The following is an 18,590-nucleotide window of genomic DNA, read 5'->3' as shown; positions in this document are numbered from 1 at the left end:
TTAGTACACGGCGGTTAAAGGGTATGAAGAATAAACTAGTGTTTTCGAAAAGTTCAGTTGCCATGGTAACGATCATTTCCTACTGTACAGTTCTTTTGGGGGGAAATCTGTAATGGTCCTCCATTTCAATAATTACTTGTTTATATTGTCTTTTTTAGAAATATTTTTTAGAACTGCAGCAAATGCTGACTGTGGTCACAGGATTTAGTAAGCGATAGTGGAACTTACATGTACATCTAGGACCTAGGATGATATGAAATAAATTAAATATGTTGCCTGTACTAAAAGTTATCCGTTTCATCACTTTCTTTTATTGACTATTTAAACCTGATTTGCATAGTATTGTTTCGGAAGTTTCTGAAGTTGATCAAATGCTTACAATATCGTGAGCGATGCAAGAGTTTGTATGATATGCCGCTTGAAGTTTACACAAAACAAATGCGTTTAGCACTGTGTAATGTCACTGTTCTTAATTTACAGTAGATTATCGCTTACAAGTACATCTTAGTATATGTTTTGGAAGGTTGAATTCACTAAATCACTTTAAAAATCTATTAAACGGTATGAGACAGTCAGACACCGACTTCCAGTGTTGAGTGCGCAATTGGAATCTGGCATATAGCTGATATACACAGACTCTACAGTACACCCAACAAGGAAAATGATAGAGCGAGTACACTCGCACTTAAAACGAACTGCAATATCAAAAGAGCGTGAAAATAAATTTAAAAGTTCATAGTATTTACAGGTATACAATACTGTAATTACAAAAAAAACAAAATAACATAATTTAACACTCAGCTACGTTAATCAATAACTTTACTAGGCTTTTTACAATTTACTGATATATACAATGTCATAATGTAAAATAAAATAATGCAAGATGATGCTAGCAATTTGATTCATTGTTCTTTTTTTTCATTCTTTTTTTTTTTTTTTTTTACATTCACAATTTTCATATCATTATCCGAACCCATATACATATTTTCGAGCATTAACAAAATCACACAAATACATCTCTCATCATCTATATCTTTCCTGATTATTACACACATCATGCAATTCATTTCATTGATTAAACATTGACTCAATGTGAAATAAAAACATTAAGGTTTCAAAATATTATCTTCTGTATCAGTCACTGACAGTGAAAAGTGAAAAATGGCCAACAATTGATTGGAAACCATATGCATATAATGGAAATCCTGAGAGTTAAACAAATCATATTTTCACAATGTAACAGAACACATGACTCACAAGTTCATTTAGCTAGGAGAGTTAAATCACATTTTTTCATATGAGGAAACATGTCCGCAAGTCTGACATGTTTTACTATACTCATCATTAGCTTCGTTATAAACCTCGTCCCCAAACTCATGTATGTGTGGCCCTCGGTCCTTCTTTATAAGACTACTCCGCACTGCATGCCGTAGTTCTGTGAATTTAAATTAATGAACATTAAATATGTCAAAAAACTATATCAACCTTACTAAAAGAACACAGAAAATCATTTCTTATTTTAATGGTAAATGAAACTGGGTTGCATGGAAGTTGATATCTACTTTAAATGTCGATTACAAGCAATATGACACTTGGGAATGTTTAAGATATTCCTTACACAGAAAAAACAAAAAACATGCATGTGCCATGTATTACTTAACAAGAGGACCAGAGGGCCGGTATCGCTCACCTGGTTTGTAATGCCAAGTCATGTTCTGAATACAGGATCATTGTTTCTTAATTTCCTAGAGGAATTTAAAGATTTACCTCCAAATTCTGTTAGGCCCTAATCTTTCTGCTCCAGGGGTCAGAGCCAAAATTTATAAAACTCTGTTCCCCTTCTCCCATGAATGTTTCTGGCTTAATTTGGTTAGAATCTATGTAGAACTATATGACTAGTAGCAATTAAAATGATTAACATCTATTTCCCCTATTTGGTCCCGCCTCTCCTGCCCCCAGGGGGTAAAAGGCAAAATTTATACAAACTCTGTTCTCCTCCACCGAAGGATGTTTCTGGCCAAATTTGGTTAGAATCCATGCTGAACTCTTTGACAACTACCGATTTCAAGATTTACCTCTATTGGACCTGCCTCTCCTGCCATAGGGGGCATCAGAGCCAAAATTATACAACCTTTATTCCTCCCCAAAAAATGTTTGTGGTTAAATTTGGTTATAGTCCATGAAGAACTTTATGACTAGTAGAAATTTAAAGGATTTACCTCTTTTCCCTATTGGGCTCCGCCCCTCCTGCCCTTGGGGGGTCAGAGCCAAAATTTATACAAGCTCTGTTCGCCTTCCCCAATGATGCTTCTGGCCAAATTTTGTTACAATCCATGCAGAACTCTAGGACGTGTAGCGTTTTAAAGAAAATGTTGACGGACGGACGGACAGACAGACCATGGACACTGCGCCATGACATAAGCTTTGCTTTAATTGATTGCATTTGTGATTGATATATTCAGAATCAATGTTTCATGATTATTGATTTGCATTCTGCACCAGAGATTATTTTAGATAAATAAAGTCTGTAAACCGACACATTTTGATGAACTTTACAATCTTTTGGACTCATATATGGATATTTTCAAAACTTCAATCACACTATACTCACCTTTGACCTTTTTATCAAATTTTCTCTGTTTTGATTTTTCTCTATTTTCTGTCCGTTTTTCATGTGCTTCCTCTAAACTTGCTTCACTCCCCCAAACTTCCATTGCTCGCTGGTACACCTGAAAAAAATAGGTAGATAGGTTTATGGTATTAACTTTTTCCTTAATAGTTTGCTGAATTTGCTACTTGTTACTATATACTGATATGGGATGTGGTTGCAATTGCAAATAATTCTTTACTGGGAACAGCATCATCCAAACACAACACTGACTCAACAATGGTAAATTATCAGTACCATATAGGTACATTGTCTTCCATCAACATCATATGGATACATTATCTATCATAAACACCATATGTATACATTGTCTATATTAAACAACTCATGGGTACATTGTCTATCATAACAACATATGGGTACATTGTCTATCATAAAGAACATATGGATATATTGTCTATTATAAACATCATATGGGTACATTGTCTATCATAACAACATATGGATATATTGTCTATTATAAAGAACATATGGGTACATTGTCTATCATAAACATCATATGGGTACATTGTCTATCATAAACAACATATGGGTACATTGTCTATCATAAACAACATATGGGTACATTATCTATCATAAACAACATATGGGTACATTGTCTATCATAACAACATATGGGTACTTTGTCAATCATAAACAACATATAGGTAGATTGTCTATCATAAACAACATATGGGTACATTGTCTATATGGGTACATTGTCAATCATAAACAACATATAGGTACATTGTCTATCATAAACAACATATGGGTACATTGTCTATCATAAACAACATATGGGTACATTGTCTATCATAAACAACATATGGGTACATTGTCTATCATAAACAACATATTGGTACATTGTCTATCATAAACATTATATGGGTACATTGTATATCAGGAGATTTGGTTCTGAAAAGTATAATGCAAACAGAACCAAATACTCAAGAAGAGTGAGTGTTCTCTGCACAGCACTTTAAATATAAAACTATTGTTAATAACTAAGTGAAGTTATCAAGTTCTGTAACTCTAGAAAAAATTGAAGGATTTTGACCAGTATCAAACCCATCTGAGATATATAAATCAATATACATACTTAGGTTGAAGCCTGATAATAAATACAAAAGTTATTGAGCGGTTATAAAAAAATTATCTGTTTTGATTATTTCAAGTCCAGTAACTCTTGTAAATATTAACTGATTTAAACCAGTAGAAAACCAATCCAAGACCTCATTGATATAAATTAAAGCAATTATATAAATCAAATTTGGTTGAAATCAAACAATAAATACTAATGTTATCACGTGGAAACCATGGGTTATTCTGTTTCGACAATTTTAAAATCCCAAATATTGATGGATTTTGATCAGTATTGAACTCATCCGAGATCTCACCACTGTAAAGCAAGAAACAAAATTTAGTTGAGATCAAATAATAATTACTAAAGTTATAGAGCAAAAACTATGGATTCATCTGAGATCTTATTGATATTAAGCAATATACCTAGTTTGGTTGAAATCGGACAATAAATACTTAAGTTATGGCACTAAACCATTTTCCAGAACCTGCCACCAACAGCGATGCTGACGCTGACACAATCACTAACACCAACATTGTGATACCTATGTGTCGCACTTGTGTTGCAGGCGACACAAAAAATGAAGAAAACAGAGATAATAATGTACTCTTTCTTGGTATTAACTATATCTCCAAGTTAATAGATAAATGATAAACCTCATTACGCCTCTATAGAAGACATGGCAGTTCAATGGGATGTTATTTTAGTAAACAAATCCATACATGCTCACTAATGATCCTAAAACAATTTTTAATTTAGTTAATGTACATTTTGATGTTTTGTTTGATAACCATGGTCCATGCAGACGTTTTGAAAACTATTTGTATTTGCCATCCTTCAAAATCCTGATATATATATATATACTCAGTTTAATCGGAGAATTTTTGGACCAATCAGAAAAAATCATTATGGTTCCATGTCCAATTCTAAACATCCATATACGGGTATTTTACTTAAAATTGCCCATATGTGAAGATATTGTTCTATTGACTTATGAGTTATTGCCCATATTGACCAGCAACCGTGACAACCAAATTTACAAAAAAAATAAACCCTTCATGCACACAAGTGTACATTGTACCTATCCCCCTGTAGCACATACACACGTGTATAGCTAGTAATATACATAAGTCCTTGCAGAATGGTATACAAATGATCCTTACTATGTGTGTACGTTACATTTACAAAATGTAATTAATGTCTAGATACAAAATGATTTTTTTTTTAAATTTTACTTGTGTATGTTTGCTACATTGTCTAGAATACGTAAATTTATCAGCCTACACCGTCAATTGACTCCACTTTTAATTTAGTCAACCATTCCTAATCAAATATCAATGCATACATACGGTAAACGAATTGGAACACAAACGCAAACAAACAAAAGCCTAAATGAATCAAAATGCAAACAAACGCAAACAAAATGGAATCAAAACCCAAACGAACGAAAACGCGAAATGCAAACAAAAAAAGCTTGACGAAACAAAACTAAACAAAAGAAACGCAAACATATCAAGAACGCGTTTGAGGGAATGCTAAGACGCATTTAGTACTGTACGTATGAACAAAACATTATTGTAAAATTTCAAAGAAATCAATTCAGCTATTTAGGAGGTCTTGTCTGAAAAAGGTTTGGGGATGACAGATAGACCTTTATGGGGATAAAATAGTTTAACTTATATCAACAAGAGGCCCAGAGGGCCTGTATCGCTCACCTGGTTTGTAATGCCAAGTAATGTTCTGAATACAGCTTCATTGTTTCTTTTCTGAAGGAGATTTAATATTAACCTCTAAATCCCCTATTGGGCCCCACCCCTCCTGCCCCCAGGGGGTCAGAGCCAAAATTTATACAAGTTCTGTTCCCCTTCCTCCAAGGATGTTTGTGGCCAAATTTGGTCACAATCTAAGCAAAACTCTAGGACAAGTAGCGATTTATAGGATTTACCTCTATTTCCCCTATTGGGCCCCACCCGTCCTGCCCCCCCGGGGGCCAGAGCCAAAATTTATACAAGTTCTGTTCCCCTTCCACAAAGGATGTTTGTGGCCAAATTTGGTTACATTACATGCAGAACTCTATGACTAGTAGTGATTTAAAGAATTTACCTCTATTTCCCCTATTGGACCCCTGGGGTGTCAGAGCCAAAATTTACACTAGTTCTGTTCTCCTACCCCCAAGGATGTTTGTGGTCAAATTTGGTTACAATCCATACAGAACTCTAGGACAAGTATCGATTTATAGGATTTACCTATAGTTCCCCTATTGGGCCCTGCCCCTCCTGCCCCGGGGACCAGACCCAAAATTTATGCAAACTCAGTTCCTATTCTCCCAAGGATGTTTGTGGCCAAATTTGGTTAAAATCCATGCAGAACTCTAGGACAAGTAGTGATTTATAGGATTTACCTCTATTTCCCCTATTGGGCCCCGCCCCTCCTGCCCCCGGGGGGTCAGAGCCAAAATTTATACAAGTTCTGTTCCCCTTCCCCCAAGGATGTTTGTGGCCAAATTTGGTTACAATCCATGTAGAACTCTATGACTAGTAGCGATTTAAAGGATTTACCTCTATTTCCCCTATTGGGCCCCGCCCCTCCTGCCCCCGGGGGACCAGAGCTAAAATTTATACAAGTTCTGTCCCCCTTCCCCCAAGGATGTTTGTGGCCTAATTTGGTTACAATCCATGCAAAACTCTATGACTAGTAGCGATTTAAAGGAAATGTTGACGGACAGACGGACGGACGGACGGACGGACGGACGCGGACGACGGACGACGGACGCCGCGCCATGACATAAGCTCACCGGCCCTTCGGGCCAGGTGAGCTAAAAATTACAACTTACCTGAGGTTCATAAAAGAGCTTCATATCTCCCCAGCTGTCATGACGAGGATTTTTACGAACAATAAATTTGAGAGGTGGTTCACGTCTGTCAAAATCAGCATCTTTGAGTAAATATCTGTTCTTTGCATCTGTTTTAGTAATAAGTGGGTTGTCATCTTCATTTTCTCTGTATAAAAAAAGGAAAAGAATCCTTAGTAAAATATGAAGAGCAAGAATGAGACATAAAAAACCAATCCTGTCAACATTTTGACAGAACTTTTCGTTAGACTCTTGCATAGTTTTTGTTACTTTTCATAGGACAGGAGGAGTGACAGTGCAACATGAGTGATATCACCTATCAAATCAATTGAATAAATATATATGTGAACTGAATTACATGAAATTTATTCCTCACAGTGAATATGAACTTCATTGATTGTTTTTAGGTGATACATGTTTGTAACAGAAACACATATGCATATTGTGATATAATACCTACTTGCATTTATCACAGATGGACACATCAAAGTGTGTATGTAGATATGAGTCCATAAACTCTTTCTCACAGTTCTCACATAAAAGGTTATCTACTCCAATCACAGGGCCTGTAACAAATAACACATTTCATCTACTCCAATCAGAGGGCCTGTAATGGCCTGTAAAAAACATCACAAAGTCATTTACTCTAATCACAGGGCCAGTAACAAATAGTACATAGTTATCTACTCCAATCATAGGGCCTGTAATAAACATATCACAAAGTTATTTACTCCAATCACAAAGCCTGTAATAAACACCACAGTGTTAATAATTATTCCAATATTAATGACATTATACTGTAGTGCCAAGTGCCAATAACACTGTCAGAAAAGCAATAGAAATGAATGTGCTTGATATAATCTTTTTACATACAATGTACAAAAGTACATGACATAGAAATAATAAAAAAAGAAAAAATATACTTTAAGTTACTAGTGGGGCATCACCTTAAGGGATGTTGCAGATGAAATGAGAGAAGAAAAGGACCATGATAACTCGTGATAATTCTCCAAAATATGCGCTATGCATATAAATGTACATGTATACGGTGCATACATGTATGGAAATTAAATGAAAAATAACGCACAAGGGTTCATGTTACATGTACATATCTCTGATCTATTTTGTCTGTATGAAGGAGTGTCGCAAAAGGGATATAACTCTTGCTTTTACTCTTAAAAGAGATCGGTTTCATAAGCTTAGGAAACAATATCCAACAATTCAAAGTCATTTTACAATTGTAGTCTATTTGACCCCTGTGGCTGTGACTTTGAATGAAGGTCAAGGTCATTCTTTTGATCAAAATCGTAATTGGTAGCCCTTCAGCCCAACATGCTGCAAACGTAATACATGTACCATGCATATGACTACAGTACATCAGACCAGTCAATAATTGATAGAGGAGTCATTTAAAGATTTAAGCTCATTTGACACTGTGACCTTAAATTAAGGTCAAGTCCATTTATTTTAACAAACTCTGTAGCCTTCCATTTGATTTCAGCATGTTACAGGCACTTCGAATTCAAACTGGTAGTTTGATTCTTTTAAGACTTATCCTAACCTTGGGAAGATAGTCCGATTCTATTACAACTTACCAATTCTTCGGAAGGTAGCCTATTCTTTCACGTCTCAACCTAATCTTCGAAAAATATCTTAATTTCCTAACAAAAAGCACCTGAATGTACACATTCACATACCTTTTTGGTGAATAATGTATTTACTTGTTATGATAAGATGCATTATTTTGTCTTAAGGCTACTTTCCCTAATAAAAGTAGCATTAGAATGACTATTTAATGTTTTGTATTCCTATGAAAATCTGCCTTGGGTATGGGTCTACCAAATTATTTTTCATCAATTCTACATACACTACTGTACATTTATGGACCCTTTGACAGTGTGATATGAAGGTTTATTTATCTGAAGATGAAATATTTACTGAGGAATATAACATCTTAGGGTAAATTAACCTTCATATCACACTGTCTCCGGGGACAAACATTTTAGTATATAACTCAGTGAAAGAGGAGCGGTTATACTAGAATTAAATATTTAGCATTATGCTTGGAAGTTTTGTGTTCTTACATGTACCCTGAAAATATGCATGTTCATGAATAATCATGAAAAAACTCCCCTATATCCATTTTATCAAAAAGAAACTGTTTTTCCTCATATAAATAAGAAAATGAAATTGGTAATAATAAACAATATCGTCCTCGTCGAACACTCAATCAAATTGGTAAAAATAAATAATATCGTCCTCGTCGAACACTCAATCCCTTACAAATACATACATTTTAGAGAACAAGATTAAACTGTTTAACAGTGTTTTTATATCATATAATAGAGAATCACATAATTACACTGTAATGCTACACATTAAATTAATATCCAGAATTCATGTAATATGGATTGTATGACACCCAACAAGTTATTAAGAGGTACCAGGAAGTTTTGCAATGAATGTTAGCTGAATGCATGAAAGTGATCAATCAGCCAATTACCTCCCCTTTCCTATTCCAGATGAAAATCTTATTTTATACCTGCAATTTTAACCACTCAGTACCCACAGCCCCTAACAAGCTACTCCATCTTTTTCACCTTCTTAATAATTTAAAACAGTGCGTTCTAATATACGTGACCAATACTGATGAAAGGACGGCAAAGAAAATTAATCAGAAAGTTGAAATTAAAGTGATCATAAGACAAATATTATGCAATCATTGTGTGTTTGACTTAAGCGGTGTCTTGACATATTTACCACCAGCCCACTACCTTTGGGTTACGAGTTTGAATCCCATGTGTGGTAGATACCAGGTATTGACTGCTGGTCAGTGATTTTTCTCTGGGTACTCCAACTTTCCTCTATCATCTCCTTAAATGACCTTGCAATTAATACTGATTCTGATATTCAATTTAGATATTATAATGGCATGACATTAGCGATTTTGAAATGTCTTGAATATAAGGGGGCCGCGGTGGCCAAGTGGTTAAGATGTCTCGACATATTACCACAAGTCCTCCACCACTGGGTCACGAATTCGAATCCCATGTGGGGCAGTTGCCAGGTACTGACCGCTGGTCGGTGTTTTTTCTCCGGGTACTCCGGCTTTCCTCCACCAACAAACCTGGCACGTCCTTACATGGTCGTGGCTGTTAATAGGACATTAAACAAATAAACCAATCTTGAATATTATAACCATGTAAAAGTCTGGGCCACGGTGGCCAAGTGGTTAAGAAGTAAAGACATAATTATTACCACAAGCCTATAGCTAGCTCCACCTCTGGGTCGCGAGTTCAAATCCCATTTGGGGCAGTTGCCAGGTACTGACCACTGGTCGGTGGTTTTTCTCCCGAGTATTTTGGCTTTCCTCCACCAACAAACCTCACATCCTTACATGACCCTGGCCATTAATAGGACATTAAACTAATTCTCATGTAAAAGTCTCCGCTATCCCTATTTCATCAAAAAGAAACTTTTTTTTCCTCATATGAATAAGAGAATGGTAATAATAGACAATATCGGTCTGGCTAAACAAGAAATATGTTACCAATTACATAAATTTCCATATTTTGCCTATTCTTTTAATTGTATTACGCATTATGCTAGAAAATGAACAAATAGACAAATTACCTCCCTTTATTCAATCCCAGTATTAAAAGACTTTTTATGTGAACATGTAAAGAATGAAGTATTTAAAGAGACAATTCACTCAGGCAAATTCTTTTACATAACCAATAAGCAAAATATAGCATAAATGTATTGTTCTACATTTCTTATGAAACATATAACGTAAAACATTGACAAATTCCACGACATTGTTAAGTATTTTAATTAATATCGTTGAAATATCAAATCGTTGATCAATACGATTAAGCAGGTACAATATTAACTCTGTACCCATACCCGAGCCAAAGTCATGCACGTTAAACAAATGAACTACATAACCACCGAGAAGGTGATAAAATGATTTTTAGGCAAGAAAAATCACCTAATAAGGTAAACACACTACTGTCAGAGAGTTTTGAGCAGTTCTAGCCAAAAGTTGCATTACTTTACGAGCAAGGGACAGGGTTCGGCATACAAGAAGTTCGACCACAGTGTGTAATGGCGGACAGCGAGCAAGTTTGAATATTTCACACACATGTCACCACCATAGGCGTTTCAGGCATATCACAGTAAAACTGACTGATGTAATTTCCATTAGAACTTGTTTTATCTGATATATATACAAATTTTAATGTTCTCTTAGACTGAATTGTCCCTTTAATTGTAAGCAAACCTTTTCAAAGTCAGCTGTCATTTTTCATATCTTGAATACACTTGTAATTGATAAGATGTATAATTATAATGCTACTGAAAAAATTCTGAGGTGGGCATGGCTAGGTGTCCATCTTTCTAATTTTGTTCTTTCCCCTCTCTAACATGACATTTACGAGACCGCATTTCCAAGCGCTGACTGTTGGTTAGTGGTTTTTTTCTGTAGGACCTCTTTTGTACATCCGAATTCGAAACTCATAGATATTATTGTCAAGGATATGAAAATCAATTAACTAAATTCTTGGTACATAAGACACAGAAATGAACTATTTTGATACTTTTTTTATTATTATTTAGCCTTATTATTTTAGCCTCTACATGTTCAGGGGTCGATACTTACAGAAGCCTGACAGCCCGGGGCTGATGAAAAAAAATCAGGCTGCCAAAATGTCAAAGTACAGTAGCCCTGTTATATTTCAGACATGTACTACATATTTAGTTGAGGAAGATAAAATGGATGCTTTTAGATCTGCAAATTCAGTACCAAAATTCATTAGAATGCCGGAAATTGAATATAGAAATTGTTCCTCGTCCCGGAGGAGAATCACCCCAACCTACATGTACTCCATTATATACTGCTCGCGCCTTTTTACACAAATTAGAGAACATTTTTTATAATTATTTTTTAATATAAAAAAAATCAATTAGCCTAAAAATTTAGTTGGTTTCTGAAATGCTCGAAACTGAAGAGGCTGTTGAATGTTTGACATTCAGTACAATTAATTAAAAAAAAACCTGTTGTTAACTATGCCCCCACCCCCTCCCTCTATTCTAAGTGAACAGTAACTTACAAGGCAATGTACATACATGTAGGGTACGTGTCATACTGAAGTGCATATAATGTTAATCATATCCATTGTCAAACTACCAGATTTTTCAGGTTTGTCTTCTTTAGTTGTCACTTTATATGCCTGTATTCATGATATTTGGTTTACAGTTATCTCTTGCCTGACATTGTTGCATGGACGTGTCATATGCTCGCGCGATCGGTAAGTCTATTTTTAGACTGCAGACGAAAACAGCTGACAACAAATCATGTGTCATCTTAACTATATTAGCAGTAGGTAGCAATTAAAACATTTATAATCAAGCAATATATTAGGAGAAACATATTCAAACAGTATCTGTCTCAGAGTCTACACAATAGACTGTCAATTTACGAGTTATTTTTTATTCATATCTAACTGTTACACGTATGATTCAGTCGCTGTCATGATCAGACTCGGTAGGCCTACGCCAAAAACAATTATAACGGACAACAGCAACCTCAAATATAATATAAAGATACTAACATCCGCCGATCGTGATATAGCCTAACAAGTAAAATACACAACTAGGCCTACTTACCTGATATTGACGATTGTAACTTGAAAAGCGAGGCGGCTTTCAACATCAACACAAACCGGTTCAAACCGGATACACAAGTGACACAACACATTCCTCCTACCAGATGGCGCTTGCCGTTGGCATTTCTTTGTGCGGTTGAATGCCCAAAACAACACACACTTCCCAAATTCACGCAATCCCCAATATATACTTGGATATCATTGCAAGACTTGTAAAACGTTTTATAAATTTAAGTAATTATTTCATAAAATAAACAGAATTTTTCATTAATACGACCCATTTGTGAATGGTTCACTCGTCGATTCAATCGGTCAGAATAGCTTTGAAGGAAGGCGGCAAGTCCCAAAATATCTCGTCTGCCGTGGAAATTTACTGAGAACCTGTGAAATACCACCAATTTCCAAGACCGTCTTGTGGTCGTTCTTTATAATATTTTCAAAAACCAAAAATACCGTTTTGTTCAGAATTACTTGTACAATTAATGTGTAAAATCTCAATTTGTCAACTATGAGCGTTTGTTTGCTAGGACAAATTTAACAGAAACTAGCGATGTAAATGTCGATTTTTGCCTGTTTGACCCTAAATTTCTCCCTCAAATGAATTTTCGCAGAGTCAACAACTATCTCAGAAGATAGATCACGCCTGAATTTACTTAACTGTAAAATATCATTAAAAACTTTCTATCAATTTCCTTATTACCCAACTTGCGGTTATAAGCGTGTTGGTAGGTTAAAATCGTCATGGTTAACATTCGTTCCGAAGGAACGATAACTCTGTTATCACTCCTTACGTCTCTCATTTCATATTTATTCAAAAATGCTTGCTTTATTCAGCTAGATCTTTTATCCTGTTTATAGAGAATATATATTTACCTGGAGCATGTTTTACTTTAACTCGATTTCTTTCCTCCTCTTCTTCTTCTTCCAGGAAAAATCCTGCCCCAGTATCCACAACTTTTGCTGGTGCTTTTACTTTCTGTCTAAGTGGGAAAAAAAATCTCCAATGGTAAATGGTTTCTTATATAGTAATATGTACATGTTTATACTGTACATAAAGGCCTATTGAGAGATTAACAGTGAATTGTTCTTAAAAAGATATTTAATTATTTTAGAATTGAACAAATTACTTTCTATGAATTATTTTTTTCTGTATTTTATAAGTAAACAACATATCACACACAGTATATACTACATGTACATACTAGTTAGTTACAATGTGCAAGCAATTACTTTCAGAATACTGCAGCTATCAGCTTTGAAATTAGTTTCTTTATAAGACTAAGGGGAAATAACTCTTTGTTTTACTCCCTACAGGTATACGTAATTAACTTCAATTTCAACTTTAATGGTGATGCTGCTAAAATCTGCAGTTGATATCTTAAAACTAATTAATATGTATCAGGCTGTTTTACTGCCTACAATTTAAGTGTGTAGCATAACTTGATGTCTGTCAATTTACAGCATGTATCAAAGGAAGTTTTGCTAAAACTAGCAGCATACCATGTAGCTTCTAACATAAATCAAAATTATGTCAATAAATAATTTAAATATATATTTTAAATAACTTTATTATTTATAAATAAATCATATTTCCTGACTTAATTTCATAGTTTCTTTCATGATGTCACAATAAATTTCCAGCCAATGAAAACTGCTCCAGGTCATGTTACAATAGTGACAAATGCAAAAATATTACCAGGCAAAAACACTGGATATCAGGCAGATTATGTGATAAAAATGGTAAAGGTTAACTAGACGGCACACAAGATGTATATATTGCTGCAGGTAAACTAAATAAAAAAGACTTCAATTTTGATTTCATATTTCACCTAGCCAGAACAAAAAATGTAAAAATTACCCCGAAGAACCAGGCCTTTCTGTTGAATATGGTCTGGTTGATAATCTTGTTTGCTTTAGCATCAAAGCTCTCTGCCGATTTTTTTCTATCCGGGCACGTTGTGCATCAGATAATTTCTTGATATTTTTTTCCTCTACTGTAACAAAATCCATTAAACAAAATAAAATATTAAAATTTCATTATTCATTATTTTCTCTAGATTAGAAAGCATCATGAATACAAATAGTTTTACAATGTCCAACATATGTACTCTTATGTACATACGTAAGTTATTAAAATGTCTGGTTTAAATTCAGAAGTAAGACATTACATTGTACAGTACATACATTTTGAATTGATTTTTTAGTCATAGATACATGTATTAATTAAGTGAAATTTGGAGTCTGACAATATTCATGTAGTCATGCTGTAATTAAATTTTCATCATTTTTCTAAGTGTATGATTGAATATGTAAATCTAAAGTATACTTCATGTAAATGTACATGTATAATTGTACTGTACATGTAATGTATTGTACCACAGGAGTTCGACGTTCTATCAATAATATATAGTGTAAACATATATATAAAAAAATACCCCTATATACTATATAAAAACATATATAGAGTATATTCACGTATATAGGGGTATTTTTTATATACAGAGTCCGGACAGAAGTATTCGGACAAACGCGTCGTGATATATACCGCTAAATTTCGTGCGGCGCGTAAAAATCAGGATAAATCCAGTTTGGAGGCTTGGTTCGCGTCATCGTATACGTCATCGGAAAGATGACGTCATGTGTAATGTTGTGGCGGTTAAAATAAATTACGTCATCTGCTGACGGAATCGCAGGAATTCACAGAAATAACATGGGTTGTCGTGGTAAAGTAGTGACATCAGGCTTAAGAAAAATGGTCGTAGCGATGATAGAAGGTGGGATAAAACAAACAATTGTTGCAGATAGGTTAGGCATACCAAAATCTACAATTTCTGATATTTGGAAGCGATATGTGAGGTGAAGAAACATTGAAAATACACATTGATGTGGAGGGACGCAATATTTGATAGATCGCGACCAGAGAAAGCTCTTAAAAGTTGTGCACAGAAATAGGAGAAAAACATTGGATGAAGTAACAGCCGAATTAAATGACAACAGGAACACTGTTAATGATGCACAGGTTAGTAGTAAAATGATTGACTGGAATTTAAACAATCAGGGATACCGTAGAAGGGTAGTGAAGAAAACCATGGTCATGCGTGAAGTCAATTTGAGGAAACGTGTGACATTTTGCTTTGATAAAAGTAATCTGACTGTGGAAAACTATTGGAAAGATGTTATTATTTCTGATGAAAGTCAAATCGTGATCGGTAATGACAACAGAATTTTTATATGGAGGCGAAAAGACGAGGCATACTGGCCAGCCTGCATCTGTCCGCGGTCACACCGGAAACTTTCCGTGATGATTTGGGGGTGTATTACCCATCATGGAGTTGGTACTGTTTGCAGTGTAAATGGAACCATCAATTCACTAAAATCTATTGAAATTTTGGAAGAGAATTTGTGGCCAGTTTTAGCGAGACACGTCGCTCACCAAAACTACATTTTTCAACAGGACAATGCTCCAGTTCACAAGGCTCGTGTTGTGTCTGAATATTTTACAAACCATGGTATTCCCGTTTTAGAATGGCCCCCACAGAGTCCTGATTTAAATATCATCGAAAATGTGTGGTTAAAACTTAAAATACGACTAAAAACAGTGGTCAACAACATCACTAATCAAACAGAGCTTTTTGACGCAATACAAATCATCTGGCAAGGCATTGATGTAGAATACATTCAAGGTTTATACCAATCGATTCCCGATCGTCTGAAGGAAGTACGAAAGTCCAAGGGTCAGATCACCAAATATTAGGTCAGTATATATCACAACACATATATTTTTTACGGCGGCCATTTTGTCCGAATACTTCTGTCCGGTCTCTATATATTATTGACAGAACGTCAAACTCCTGTTATTGTACAAGTACATACATGTACACGGACACATGTACATAATGTAAATGTACATATTGGAAAATAAAGATTCCAACAGGGGAAATATTATCATTTGATTGGGAATGGGGCCCTATATTTTCCAACAGAAGATATAAAAATGCCCGATGCTGATAGACCTATGCAATTCATACATAGACATTCAACATAACAAGTACAAACTGACATATACACACCATTGTCCTGATCTGTCGTACATGTATGTTGTTCCATCTCTAAGGCCTAACTACTGAGGCTCAACTACTGGCTGAGAATTAGTGGCAATGTACACTATGTTATGTAATACATGTGAATATAAAGAGAAAGTAGATGGAGAGTTCTTATGAAAGGGAGATCACTCTAATTACAATAATAAACATTTATATAAATCTCTGCAGATTGATTTTTCTCCCTGCAAGTCCGCTATTTCTGTACATTGTACGTCTAGCACTATTAATATTTGCTTCGGTCACATAGTCTACATTCTATCAGTTGGCTTTGAGTCGCGTTTTTTTTTTTTTTTTTTTTTTTTCAAATCAGTAGAATTATTTCAAAATGACGAGAAATCATAGTAGCAAAATTGCAATAAACGTCGAGGTATGAAAGAAATACTCTTTCATAAGTGGATATGAAGGATAGGGATTTTTCTACCTCGGGATCACAAAATGTTGTAAAACCCTCGGCAAGCCTCGAGTTTTACAAAGGTGGCAATCGGGTAGAATAACCCTATCCTTATAATTAGTTCCTATTCACATATGAAGGATTCTTACATTATTTAACGTTTTAGGGAAATACACTGTAACGTTAGTCTTCTGATACTCTCGCTTTTTCCCGTTAAACATATCATGTCTCGCTTGTTAAATTTTGTTCGGCTTTTGATTATTATATAACCATTTTACATTTTGACAGACTTCTAAAGCAAAATCGATGCATTTCTAATTGCCAAAAAGGCCAGATCAAGACTTTCAACTACATGTGTGGGTTGATTTACGCGAACTTGAATAATTGACTGTTATAATGTACAATGTTTTTGAGAAGTATTCAAAAGAACAAAAACCGCGTGTTGAAAATACGGCGTTATAGTTTATCTTTTGGGATATCAGTTTCACAACTTTTCGCGATATTTGGCTTGTATACACACTGTACATGTACATCCACGCACTCGCAATGAAAATCATAAAACGGTATTTTTAATTCTTAACAGCGCTGCATTTTAAAACATTCACTTCTAACCAATAATTAAGGTAACATATATATGTAGTCTGTATGTTATTGAACATATATATTTACTTTTAAAATCAACAATTAACATAAAACACAGTCGGTATGTTACATGTATAAGCTAGGATATTGAATACAACAATTTAATAAACTAGAATGGATTGACCAACGATGACATTGGAAAAATCTACATACTAATGTATATGGTAATGAGTATAAAATACGGATGTATCATTTAATTACATCTAGATGTCATGCTTTTCCTTTCCGCCAAAGTTTGCTAGCAAACACTACCGCAATATTTCTATCAGGTACTGAGATGTATACTGGCGAAGTGACAGAGGAGAGAAGTGAACTCTGAAATATAGGTATATAAAGTATCATTTTTATTAGCTTCCGAATTGAAGAGTACATATAATAATAAAACATAAAACAACATCCAAGTACAAATTACATATCACTACCCGAGGATTATGCTAACTTATCATCAGTTAATTAAATATTGATAATAAAAATTATTGTAGGATTATTTGAATCTCATCCTCTCTTGTTTGAGAAATCTTCCTGTCCTGCTACTGGCATAGGAGAAACACAATTAGCTGTTACGACATGTTGATAAACCAAGGCTTTCATTTTTGCCAGAACATACACATTATGGTTCGTGTGTAACCCTTATGATCAAACGAGTAGCATGCACATACATGTATGTATCTGTTGTGGCGAATAGAAATACTATTCCCAAAATGACATATCCAGTAGTGTAAAGTATGTTAAGAACATGTCACTACTAATTCGGTAAACACATTAAAAATAATATATAACGATAATTATCAGTAGTTACCTCCCCTTACCTTCATAGGTATGTATGTGTTTAATGTTTATATAAGTGTACACTGTACCACCAGTTTTAGGAGAGGACTATGCCTTATGTCTATTCCTGTTTTAATATCTCGCTTGCAAATTGAATGATCAAATGTGGTGAGCTAAAACCTTCGAGGCCTATATAACGGCATCATTAGATAATAAGTTTTTTAATAATAAAGCTGCATGTAGTTATACAGATGTATACAATGTACTTCACGACAGCAATTGTTCTATTTAAAGATGATACACTGCTGACGAATTGAATTTTTTCGCTATCAAAAACAGAAATAGACGATTCTGTACTTTTCGTTTATGTAGATACTCCTGGTTCCCGGAGTGTCTCTATAACTATTTACTAAAAAGTGAAAGCGACACGTAGAATGGCAG

At 34.7% G+C, this 18,590-nt stretch overlaps 1 protein-coding gene and 1 long non-coding RNA gene across 3 annotated transcripts in view; both read right to left on the bottom strand.

Moving 5' to 3' along the window:
- The window catches only part of LOC138333381 (uncharacterized), a 401,614-nt gene that overhangs the window by 42,296 nt on the left and 340,728 nt on the right, over nt 1-18,590 (bottom strand). The window lies entirely within an intron of this gene.
- On the bottom strand, nt 906-16,825 carry LOC138333378 (DNA repair protein complementing XP-A cells homolog). 2 transcript variants are annotated; one of them, XM_069281722.1, is made up of 7 exons: nt 16,316-16,825; nt 14,104-14,236; nt 13,119-13,225; nt 7,040-7,145; nt 6,562-6,727; nt 2,612-2,729; nt 906-1,435 (listed from the first exon to the last, which is right to left on the bottom strand). In XM_069281722.1, the coding sequence occupies exons 1-7, from the start codon at nt 16,350-16,352 to the stop codon at nt 1,284-1,286; spliced, it is 819 nt and encodes a 272-aa protein (XP_069137823.1). In that variant the 5' UTR covers nt 16,353-16,825; the 3' UTR covers nt 906-1,283. The 2 variants fall into 2 exon arrangements, with proteins under 2 accessions (XP_069137823.1, XP_069137822.1); XM_069281721.1 differs by having other exon boundaries at nt 14,104-14,239; nt 16,316-16,820.

The sequence above is a fragment of the Argopecten irradians genome, chromosome 10 (assembly GCF_041381155.1).
Source record: "Argopecten irradians isolate NY chromosome 10, Ai_NY, whole genome shotgun sequence".
Taxonomy (NCBI): domain Eukaryota; kingdom Metazoa; phylum Mollusca; class Bivalvia; order Pectinida; family Pectinidae; genus Argopecten; species Argopecten irradians.
This window is presented reverse-complemented; position numbering and strand designations above follow the sequence as displayed.

Coding starts and splice junctions, on each gene's coding strand:
- LOC138333378 (XM_069281721.1), bottom strand. CDS start 16,352: ATGGAACAACATACATGTACGACAGATCAGGACAATG. Junction 14,240..16,315: donor TACGACAGATCAGGACAATG/GTGTGTATATGT, acceptor ATTTTGTTACAG/TAGAGGAAAAAAATATCAAG. Junction 1,436..2,611: donor ATTTGATAAAAAGGTCAAAG/GTGAGTATAGTG, acceptor TTAAATTCACAG/AACTACGGCATGCAGTGCGG.